The following is a 12,613-nucleotide window of genomic DNA, read 5'->3' as shown; positions in this document are numbered from 1 at the left end:
ACGGGAATGCATCAAGATGATTTTTTTCACAAAGATTAAAAAAAGTACTACAATTATTTTGCTGTAGCTTTTATTTTAACTCAGTAACAGAAGACTAAAGAGTAAAAGGCAAACAGAAATGATAAATACACTTGGCCTTCTTGGGTGTTGGGGAGCATCTAGGTTGTCTTTTTATCACTGATATGTTTCTGAAAAGTCAATAAATTGATTGCTGTATTCCCTTTTATTATAGGCTCAGGTCATTGCCTTTGCAAGTTAAATCCATGGGCTGAAATTTTGAGGAGGGTATCTCACATGATCTCTTGCAGAATTTCTGTCCTTTTATTCTGTTGGGAAGGCTTGTTCACCTGTGCAGCATCAAGCCAAGTGGATCAATATTGGAGATTGATTTGTCAGAGTCTGTGTCCAAGCCCTTCGCTGACATTAGCTCTCGGTGTACCTCTTGTTTGGATTCCTGTCCCTGGCACCAGGCACCCATTGTGTTTCAGGGTTGTTCTTTCTCCATGTCTGAATAAAAAAGGTAACAAGAAGTGTTTGTATTTTCAGTAACAGCAGCATGAATAATATTCTGTAGTCTCTTTTCTAAGTAATCCCTATTCGTATCTTTCACATTCCTCTCTTATCCCTTCTCAGTGCTTTTTTTAGACTCAGAGTTCATTCTACATCAGTTCTATGGAAAGAAAGAGAGAGAAAATCATTCAGCGAAGATCCTTTTCATAAATGGGTATGAATAGGAAGACATTCTCTTCCCTAGACACTATCATTCAAACTGGTTAAACACATTTTTTCCAGATTTTTTTCAAATACTTCATGTTTAGATTAAATGCTTAGACAAAAATGACTGAAGATGGCAGACGAAGCAGAAATAAAAGGCTTGAAATGAGTTCTTCAAATAGAGGAGAATCATACTACAATTCCCTAGGAATATACCACATGTTCTTTATAGTACTAAAGGTCATATATTTCTGGCAGACATTACTTTTTATTTAAAAGTATTTAAAAATGAGTACATGTTCCTTTGAAATGCAGTGATGGGATAGTGTTTAAGTTTTTAACAGGGCTGTTAAGGATTTTCATAATAAATAACCAATAGTGTAGTTTCAGACCACAACTCTCCTTCATAAGGGAGTTTATTCAGAATATTTTCAAGAATTCTATTCATGGGTGTATAAGATCTGCACCTCCCAAAGACCTGAAAGGAATTTCTGGCCATCTGCTATTTCCTTCTATGTTCTGTGTTTTGTACACATCAGAAGGTAAGTTTTGGAAAAGAACAAATGGACTCAGTTTATACATCTGTGCAGTGAGATTTGATGTTAGATAGACAGCTAGTGAAGTACTCTTACAGAGTGTGAGTAGTCACTGTTTGTGATTGGACCGTTGAAGGGTTTTGGGGGAGAGGAGAATTGCATCCTGAACTCTTTTCAATACTGATACTGTTGGACAATTTTTTTTTTAATTTTTTTTTTTTTTAAGAGAGAGATAAGTAGAAAGTGAGATGGAGATGGTAGAAACATTGTCCAGTCTGGTAGACAGGCCTAGGTAAAGCCAAGCCATACAACAGCGTACTTCAAGAACTATGGGGTTTTGCAGACTGTTGTAGTGTGTTAGCCCTTGTGTATGCCATTTGCACCATGCACAAATCTATCCCACAGAGAATGAAATGACCAAGACAACAAACTTACAATTTGAGCCTCCCACTGTAAAGCTAATTTCAGCATTCACTAAAAAACTAGATCCAAATGCTTAGTGAGGAAGTTTGGTAAATTAATTTGCAGAAGTTCCATCACAAACTTGCACTTATCAAGCCCACAAATATCAGACTATAGCAAGAATGCATATACTGGGAAGATTATTTTGCTTTGAATAATCACATTTTTTTGAGTCTCCTGTCTAAAACTCCTTGGTTTTCATGGAAGTGGTTTTGATACTTAGTTGCATACCAGCCATGTTAGTATTCAACAGTACTAGTTGCATACTAATATTGTTAATGTTTTTAAGCTAAACTGAAAGAAAAATTACACATTGCCTTAAGGTAGATAGGACACCAAGAATGTGCTTTTTAAGAACTAAAATTAAGAAGTTATAGTAATGGAAAAATAAATATTAATATGAAGCTCCTATATTAGGTAGGTGAGATACAGGTCCCTGAATCTTAGGTGTTTACCTTGTCAATATATCAACCACAGTATTTCTGACTGTCTTTAAGGAATCAATAAAAAGGTATGTGTGCCTTTTTCCCTTTCCTTATTTTTAATTTTTGTATTTGCTTTTTTGAAGTTTTATATTTTACAGTATTTTAAATTTGCTTTCATGCTTGTATATGTGTGTCCGTTAATGGCTTTAACAGTGGTCAAGAAAAAGCCAAACTTTCTTTAGAGAATTGACTGAGAAGAATCTTTACAAGTAGGGAATGAGGAACTCTGGCCTGAACTATTCAGTAAACAAAATGCTGTGTTCCAGAGACGGATTAATACAATGTTCAGTCTGCTCCATGACAATGCTGCTTGCTAATGGACACTCACAATTTTTGAAAGGTTTGGAACACTTCCATCTTTAATCCAGATGCAAAGACTTCCAAAATCTGCCAACCATTAGCTGAGAGGATGAGAGTACATTTTTTGTTGTTTGAACTTTTCCCATACAAATCTGGCCTAGCAAAAAAGAAGACTGCCATGTAGTGAGGAGGGATTGCTTATACTCAGGTCAGTTAAAGCTTCTCCCAGAGATACTAATGTATTTTCTTCTGTGCATACGGTTATGCACAACAACTGCATATTAAAAGAAGAATGAAATTCCTTCACCGTTTTATTCTTCTGAACATTGAACTGGCAGAGGCTCAAGTGCTTCTTAACACTGTGGTAAGAATCTCATCATCTGTACCTAAAATTTCATGTAAGCTGGTATAATACATATTTGAAAGATTATGTTTAATTGTACTGTGTTAGAGCCCAGCTGTGACACAAATCAGGAGGAAGCATTTCCTTGTCTAGAAATTATCACAGGAGTCCTTTGTAGTCCAGGAAGTATGCTCTTGTGATTTTGTGGAGATACTGCACTATATAGTGGAGAGTGGTTTGATAATGTCTAAAGACAGCACAGGTTTTTTCATAAGGAGAATATCTGCAGAGTGTATGAAACGACTATCAGATATTAATTTGAGTCTTTTTTTCTAGAGTCCAGGTTTGCACTTCTAACAGAATGTTAGTCTTGCTTAGAAAGTAAACATTACACAGCATTTACCACAAAGTGATACATATATGGAAGAGGAAATAGTTACAAAATCTTTATGTAGCATCTTTTGATAAATGCTGGCTTTTTATTGCATTGATTATATTCAAAATACTTTAATAGTTTCCTCTTTTTTCATTTGTTTTGTATGGTAATCTTCATATTATATGAATATGAAGGGATATTCATCGTAAGTAGAATAGATTTGGCTCAGGAGGGAACATGGGATCAGTGAATATAGCACTGGAGTGCAAAAGGCATGGATTGTATTTTGCTTTTCATAATCACTCTGTAAATGGACCGGGACAAGTTAATTTCATCTCTGTGCCTTGGTTTCTGTTCAAACAAAATTGAGATCCCAATACTTCCTTTGAAAAATGCACTGAGGTATAGAAACATAAGTTATTTAAGAACTATGATAGATTTTATTACTGTTGTGGTAAATGGAAGGAGAAGGTGTTCATGATCATTCACACCAAACCTTGGTTTATTCCCTGTTTCCATCTTCTAAATGGTATGTTCTGCAAATAAAGATTTCCAGCATGGATTGGATGGAGAGATTAGAATTACCTGTGGATCAGTCAGAGATTTATTGGTGGGATCTTTCAAGGCTGCAGCTCAGATTCTATCCTGCTTATTCCACTTCCTAAGCAGTTGCCATGCATCAGATGTGGTTTTTTTGAAATGTTGCTGTTTTGATTTGGTGGCATTTCATGTCTGCTTTTTTTTCTATTTTATCATCTTTCATGTAATTCTTTTTTTATATGTTGGAAGACAGTGAAGCAGCAGGACCTTTGAAATTCTCTATTGATGGAAACATTACAAAAACTTAAGATTTATATTCTAATCATTTATGTGCAGGGATATTTGTCAAAGGAACCTGTAGGACTTACCAGTCACTTCTGCTGAATTTCAGCGGGATTTCAAAGTCTTAATCCCTCAGGCTCTTTCCACTTCCTTATACCTGAAACATCAATCTTATACATAGCAATGATTTATTGGCAAAGCCCCTCAGACAGAAATCACAAGGATGCTTTTAGGGCAGTTGTTTCCCTTGAATTACCTGGTATTTCTTGCCAGATTTCATATATTCCCCCTGCTTCAAGCACACTGTTCCTGCTGCTCCTGATCCTCTGTGATTTTATGTGTTTTGTGACTTACCGTGGTCTACAACGGAACTGATAGATAACTTGGAATTTGTAAATGGGATTTTAAGTCACACAATATTTAGCAAATAAAACAACATTACATCAGCAAATAAAACAGGATAATTGAATGTGATCTATCACAGAGAAATGGGCAGATTACTTGTCACGAAGCAGTGTATCTGGCAGTGACGAGAGACAGTAAAAGATTAGGTATAATGTCAAAGAAATACATGTTTTAGAAGTGCATAATTCTGTATTTCACAGAGATATTTACTAACATATTATTAGAGAAAATAGCAACTGGTGTTAAAGAAACCCAAGCAAATTAATTATCAGTGTACTGTTTTGTTAGTTTTATTTAATATTTGGTGGAGTAACAATAATTTTAATTAGAAAAATGACAAAATTGTATTGTAGTAATGTAAGACCTCCTGATATAGCTAAAAATTGCACCTGTGGTTTTTGTCAGGTTAGTTTATAAGTATCCTATTACATCGTTCCAAAAAGATCTCCCCAAGCACCTGACACAGTTCCTAATGACTGCTTTCTCTCCTGCCCCTGCCATGCTCCTTCAGGTAACAGAATTCTCTTTCCTTTATTCCACATGCTTGTCTTAGCCTCTGGCCCTGACCTGGAAAAGGTCCTCACAGCTCCTTGTCTCAGACAAAAGGAGCTGAAAAGGGCTGTCGTTTCTCCCTGTCTACTCAGCACTCCTTTTGTACCGCCTTATGATTGACTGAGAAAAAACTTAAGCCTTTTTAATCAGCCCACAATGGAGCTAGCAGAAAGTGATGGGGGCTAAGTTCCTTGAAATCACTTTTACATAGAAGTCACTTGAATATTTTATACTGGTTGAATTTTATCAGGACTTGTCCATTCAAAGATAATTTACTCGAAAATGGTTTACATAAACTGTAGCATTTGCAGAGTAGTTGCAATAGTACAGACTGTTGTAACATACTAGTATTTTGAAATCATGGGTCCATTTTGCACCTGTCCAATAAAGCTGAAGTTGCACCAAGATAGCATTTGCCAATACACAGAATATAGTTTGCTTCCAACAAAGTTTTAAAGCTCTTCCATTTCCAATTTACATGCTGTGCTGACGGTAGCAAACCACTAAATCCATTTACAGATCCAATTTGAAGTTAGTTGATGAATTTACATTATCAATGTTTAATCAGTATCTTTTTTGTTTGTTTGTTTAGAACAGCAACAAAACCCAGCAGATGGGATACCCAGCGCTGAGTGACACAGGCATCTGGTCTAGGTCATCAGTCTGTTTTTTCTTGCATCATTTTCTCCAGAGTGTACTTCCTTCCCAAGACTAGGCATCAAAGCTCAGCAGGCAGTGTGTGTCACCTGTTAATCATCAGCTATTGTTCCCTGCCTATGTACTTTTGTTAATAAAATCCATACCACTACAGAGCCTTACTTTCCTCTTTGGAAAAATAAATCTTCCTTATGCCAGTCTGCCTGGATATATTGTACCCTTTATGGGTGGCCTCGTTTCCTTCCTTTCAGTTTCAGCCATTCTCCGTGCTCTTGAAATGCTGGGTTACTCTCCTTCAGGTGCATCTGCTGCAGGAACTATTTAATATCCTTTTGTGTATTTTTTTCTTACTTCTTAACATAAAATAGCTGTGTTTATTGAAATTACCCTTGTCACACATACTATGTGTATCAGGTACAGAAATCTAAATATTGGAAGGGTTTGATATACAAACAACAGCTAACGGTCATGAAGAAGAATGTCATACCCTTAATAAATTGACTTCCTGTTTATTATTCTCAGTGTTATACAATTTTATGTGATGTTTGTTCTCCCTTGACAATTTTACCAAGAGAATTTTTGCAACCAGAGCTTTTCTGTTTTGGCCCTCAAAAAACAGATGAATGTTTCATTGTGTCAAAAAAAAGCATATCTTTATTCCATTGCAGGAATACACAATAGATGTTTTCTTCCGTCAGAGATGGAAGGATGAGAGATTAAAGTTTAAGGGCCCAATGAACATTCTTCGATTGAACAACTTAATGGCCAGCAAAATCTGGACCCCAGATACATTTTTTCACAACGGGAAGAAGTCAGTGGCTCATAACATGACAATGCCAAACAAGCTTCTACGAATCCAAGATGATGGGACTCTCTTGTACACCATGAGGTAAGTCTTTTCATCTGTCTCTACTCAAGCTATTTTCAGGTACTTTTCCAAATAACAATTAAATATGTTTCCAGGAGGACTCTCCTTTGTTTCATTTCTCTCCCAGCGGTAAGAAAGCTAGGAAAACGTAGGTCTTGTTTCCAGTTCTGTTACAAGTCTGTTGGGTGATTATGAGTTAGATCAGTTTTCCTACTTCTTCCTCAGTTTTCATACCTCTATAATGTAACAAAAGATACTGACCACCTGCATAAAGTGCTTTGAGACCTTCAAATGGGAAGCAGTGTGTAAGAATTATTAAGAATACTCAAAATTTACCAACTCCATCTTAGAACAATTAAAATAGTATATGACTTTTGCCTGTTACTGCAGCGATTGTACTGACCATGTGAGCCCTTAAGCAAATATATTAAGATCAGTGGCAACAAAAAATAAAGAAGAAGAAGAAATAAGGCCTCAAATTCTTTCCAGCAAGAACTACAGGGAAAATATGTCTTACTCTGTAATAACTTTCTTTATATCTAATTACAGTATTTTACTTAGCTTTTTAATTTTTGCATCCTGTGGATGATTAGCAGCTAAGAGAAACATTTAGCTGGTAAAATGTATTAAATTTGCTTAGAAAATAATTTATGAAAAATTATAAGTATCATGTACAGGCATAAGCAGCACTTTTTTTAAGACTGATTTCTTCTTTGATTGCTCTTTTTGCAATAATGTTACCTATATGAGTTTTTTGGAATTTTTTTATCCAAATTTCCAGAAACTCTTGATTTAGTTCCTTTTTTCTTTGAGGATATTTAATAAATTGCGTTTGTGAATGTAGACTTAAAATCCCCAACCTAAGTAAGATAGAAAATGTGAGCTCTAAAGCAAATGTGCAATTTTTTCCATGCAGCCATGCCAGCATCCCTTAAGCCTGATTTACTATACAACACCCAAACCCTTAGAGTATTGAGTGTTGATGGGTAGACTGCTAATAATATTGAATGGTGTGGTGGTTGGAGAGGTTGAGAAAAGTTTGCTGGAAATAAATTGAGTATTTTTGAATATATTTGAAGTTGTATTTGTATAAACTGACTGAAATTCTCTCCCTGCAGAAGATATTATAATCATATGCTATAAATAATAAGAAATACTGTTTGAAACCATTATGAAGGATTTTTTTAAAGAACGTAAGATGGGTCATGTCAGCTAGAATTAACTAAGCATTTTCATGACTTTAAGTATGTTGGTTCTGAGGGTATAAAATTAATGTGTAAACTGTTGTTCATTGTCTAGATTTTAAACAGCCATGTTTATCTCTGTCTGTTTAAAATGATACTGTGATTTATATCAGAGGCTTCTGCAGGTCTTTCCTTTGCCTTCAGCTGTTTGGTGACTCCTCTCTCTCTGCCCCTTGACTTCAGAAAAACTTTCCTGGGGAGTGTGGGAATAGAAATATTGAATATTTTTGTGTGGAAGAGTGGGAGAACATAGTGGGGAATACAGTGACTATGAACCACTGGGAGTACAAGAGAATGTAGCTGATGTTTGAAGCTGGTTGAAGAGGAACAAAGACATCCAGACAAAAAATCTCTACCCAGAGGAGAATTACAGAATAGGAAGGAGAAACAGAGCTGTGTTTGTTTTTTGTTTGGTTTTTTTTTTAATTAAAAATAATGGGAAAGAAAAGTCTGTCAAAAAGTTTCTTCAAACTGTTTAAAATTATTTTTTATCATATTAATCCTCATATTTGATACTGGGATATTGGTGGGATTTTTTCACAAAATGAGCAAAAGTGAATGCATTGTTAATATACTGTCATGCTTATACATAAATACAAATAATCACAAGTAACATGGAGAAGGAGTAGCAGCAATCTTTTGAAAGAACACAAATGTTTTTTTTCTACGTCTTCCATTCAAACTGTAAAAAAAAAAAAATATTCAGAAAACTATGGAGCACAGTCCTTTGGCAAATTAACTGTATTTTATGTGCTTTTGTAATGAGCCTTTGAGAGTCATATAATCACACATGTACCTCAGAACATTATGAGAAGAAAATGAGTGTTCTTAACAACCTGCAGTTACATAATTTATATTTTCATTTAAATGGCCTTTGCTCACAGTTTTGAGGTCAGCTCTTTTAGGTTTTTGATGTGATAAGTCAATGCCTTCCAAAGGAACACATAAAAGGGAAGAAGCAAGAGCTGATTTAAATTTTAATTAGTTTAATATAACATTTCAGTTTCATCTCCTAAATCAGCATGAACTCTGTTCATTTCTGTGGAATTGATTTTCTTGTCCTGCTAACTGACTTAAATCCATAGCGGTCTTTTGCCTTTTAGGCTTACAGTCCAAGCCGAATGTCCAATGCACTTGGAGGACTTCCCTATGGATGCTCACTCATGCCCACTGAAATTTGGCAGCTGTAAGTATATAAAGAGAAATATAGCCTTTGGTTAGTGAATATCTAACATTGCTCAGCATGACTTTGTTTCAGTAAGTTGTTAGATGAGAGGTTTAAAACACAAGACGGTACTTTCTAAAAAATGTGTAACCCGACACATTGAAATCTCTTTTCTCTATTCACTGTTGCATCTTCTAATGTATTTTAAAGCTTTCTTGACTCCAGTTAACAATAAATGCTATGCACCTAATTCAGCACTGCACTGAGCTACTTTTATTCCAGAGTGCAATCCACACCGATGAATGCAGACCTGGGTGCATGTAGCCTGTGTAGTATTAATGAAGAGCAGATTAAAGACTTCAAAGAATGTTTGTTTTCATTTATGAAACATTTATTTTCTCTTTATTGTTAATGATATTTGTTTTTACATTCTTAGTCAATGAAGGCAACAACAAGTGGCTTCTCGTGATAAAAAATTTCGCTCATTAGCGCATCTGCGTGTTATAGACAGGTGGACTTTGATCTCACTAGTATTATTTTAACAGCAGGATAACTTCATTTACCTATATTACAGCCTTTCTTCTTCTTCTTCGTGAATTAGGATCACATTATATATATTTCCTGGATTTTGTACACTAAAAGGTTTTCTTTTTTTCTTTGGCTGCAGCCTGTGTTCTCTGCTGGGCCCAGGAAAGGGAATGTTTTTTTGAGGAAACCAGTTAATACCTTTAAATTCTGACTGATTTTACATTAATTGCAGCCATTACAAACCAGGTGATACGCTGCCACAAAGGACATCATGAAACAGATGAACATTGTCAGAGCACCGTGCACACTCTCCCCATAATCCTGACATATCCTTTTCCTTGGAGTTTGGAGAAAACTAAACCAAGCCTGTGTTTCTGATGATGTTTCCACACTAGAGGGAAATCTTACCTATGGAGATAAAAGATCATAGAATTAATAATTGTATCATGTAGCCTTTTTTGCCCCCAAAATATTATATTTATAATACATAATATAGCTTAACTAACACCAGAGATGTTAACCAATATCAACTACTGACTAAGAATAAATATATATATGTACACAGCAATGTATGTTTGATTTATAAGGTGTAGGAGGAAAAAAGACTCATACATAGCCTCAAAAAACCTGAAAAAAACACGTAATAATGAAGCTGATACTTAGGCCAGGAGGCTACTTTATAGTATGACTTCATTTGCATTCCTAAGTCAGAAACCCTTCTGACTAGGTATATTAGACTTTGTGTGAACAGTTTCTTTTTATTTTTTCCTCCGTTTATTGGGGTTTTTCTTGCTTGCTAATTTGTTCTTTGTTCTTTGCCCGTGGTTTCTGATTTTCTAGTAAAAAGGAGAATTCAAACTGTGAGCAATGTGATTTTAGAAAAGCTGCCTTCCATTTCCCCCATAGGCACCTGTGCTCTAGCCTGTTGGCACATCCAGGGGACTCCTGTTCATTTTGAATCGCTTCACGCTTATTTTATTTCTTTACTCAGAACTCATTTCTAGACTACTGTGCATTTTTCAGCTTATATTCTAGAATTTGAATGATGAATAGAGGTGAAAATAAGCAGGAATCCTGAGGACTTTGGTTTAGCTGAGGCAAGTCTGCCAGTGGTATATATTTGTCACAGCTCTTCGTATGCCACTAATCTTACATTGCTAGGAGGATCATTGGCCTGTATGAATGTCTCAGGGTCTTTTTTATACATAAGAGCAAAGCCAAACTGAATGTATTGGAGAAGCTGTAGCTTAATAGATTGCCTTTCTTTATCCTTATCAAAAAGTCTAGCCAACAGCGGGGAGGGTGGGGACAAATCAGCAATTGGCAATACTGCTGGTTTGCATTAAAGCAGAGGTCTTCTTGTGGGAAGCTAGAAAGATAGAAGAGAAGTGTTAAAAATCTCTACATGCTACCCACCTGCTAGATTTTGTTAGTCATGCAATTTATGGCTAGTTGCATGAAGAAGCTTCTTTCTGGGCCTCCAGAGATTTCTCAAGTGGAGATGTTTGCAGCCGAAGGAAGAATGTTGATTTTCTTTTTCACTTCACTACAGTTATGGTATAAGACTTAAAATGTACTTGTTTCAGTCAATCAAAATGAACATATGATTTCTCCCATCAGTGGTTTACCCTTTTCTTTTCATACTCCATTTGTTAGTAGAGTATTAGACTGCAAAAACTTGCAGGACATACTCAATTTTTTTCTTTCTTTCTTACTGGAGAGGCATTAATGCTATTTAAAATACAGTGTTGATTTGCTTTTGTTCTAGTTTATTTTGACAGACCCTAGGCTAAATGTATATTTGATCATGAATGCACTGAGAGAGCAGCCTGCTTAATGTCAGCGTGTCCCACAAAAAAAATGCCAATGAGTGAAATTTAAGAGGGTACACTGGGCAAGGCACAGAGCCACTGCAAGTTTGTTAAGGGCATTGCCACTGAACCTGGCTTCCCATTTTTAGGTATGAATTTAAGCTAGTAACAAAATGCTTGTGATGATGCACTCCCAAAGTCAAAAGTGGGGACAATGGAAAGTCAGAACAATATAGGAATGAATTTTCAAAAATGTTGTGTCTCCTAAATCTTGCAAATTGTTGTTCTTTTCATCTGGCTTACCATAAGTTTTAGGATACATATAATATCTAATCTCTGACAAGTTTTTTAACAGTGTAGAAGAGAAGTTGGTTGTAATTAAAAAGCAATAAATTGTGGTTAATAAGATCACAAATAAGTGCCCTGTTCCCATGCTGCAATAGGCATTTACGCTATAGTAAAGCTATTTTAAATGGCCAAACATATTTTTTACTGTATCATTTTAAGTTTTTTGGGTTTTTTTTTTTTTGAAAAATAAGTAGCTCTTCTAATTCTATGAGTTTTGATGGAAGCTGTTTCATTTAAATTGCTGACAAAATACTTTATCTTATTTCCCACAGATGCATACACAACTTCAGAAGTGACATACATTTGGACTTACAATGCTTCAGATTCTGTGCAGGTGGCACCAGATGGCTCAAGATTGAATCAGTATGATCTTTTAGGCCAAACAATTGGGAAAGAGACAGTTAAATCAAGTACAGGTTAGTAAAAGCTATTTTGAAGAAAAGGGCACTCACTCGGCTATGAAGACCATAAGCATTGCTGGTGGTGTTAGGCTACTGAAAAAAACTGCTGCAAAATGTGAGAGATTAGGCATAGTCAATTAATGTATGGTACTAGTAGTGCATAGCAGCGCTTTACTGATTCTTTCAAGTTAATAAGTTACTGGTGATTGCAGAGGTGGACTTGTCCCCAGTGACTGTTTTTTAATGCTATCTGGAGCTCAGTCTTGAATCCTAATGTTTGTAACCCAAGACTGGGATAATGATTTAATTTCATATGGTAAATGACAGTTTTTGTCTACTAAATGGTGAAGCATGCAGGTTTCAACCATTTTTTCCTTCTATCATGTTTTTGGCATTAAAAACTGGATTAGTCTACCAGACTCTAGACTGTGTTCCTATGTGTGCCAGGCTGTGATGGACCCTCATGATTGCCTTCTGATGGTAGATTAAGTTCTCAGGGTGCCTTCATGTGAACGCAGAGGGTTGCTTATGTGCGGAACTGAAATTCTTGTCAGGGCATACAAGAGTTCCTGTAAGTTCCTGAACACTGGTCTTTA

The 12,613-nt window shown here is 35.7% G+C and overlaps 1 protein-coding gene across 1 annotated transcript in view; it reads left to right on the top strand.

The window, feature by feature from the left end:
• GABRA2 (gamma-aminobutyric acid type A receptor subunit alpha2) overlaps window positions 1-12,613 on the top strand; it is a 57,218-nt gene that overhangs the window by 31,625 nt on the left and 12,980 nt on the right. The window contains exons 4-6 of the mRNA XM_075041366.1: window positions 6,321-6,541; window positions 8,868-8,950; window positions 11,889-12,032. Of these exons, the coding sequence (XP_074897467.1) occupies window positions 6,321-6,541; window positions 8,868-8,950; window positions 11,889-12,032 (448 nt within the window). The remainder of the gene's footprint in view (window positions 1-6,320; window positions 6,542-8,867; window positions 8,951-11,888; window positions 12,033-12,613) is intronic.

Source organism: Buteo buteo, chromosome 1 (genome assembly GCF_964188355.1).
Source record: "Buteo buteo chromosome 1, bButBut1.hap1.1, whole genome shotgun sequence".
NCBI classification, from domain to species: domain Eukaryota; kingdom Metazoa; phylum Chordata; class Aves; order Accipitriformes; family Accipitridae; genus Buteo; species Buteo buteo.
Note: the sequence above shows the minus strand (reverse complement) of the source record. Positions and strands in the feature narration are given on the sequence as shown.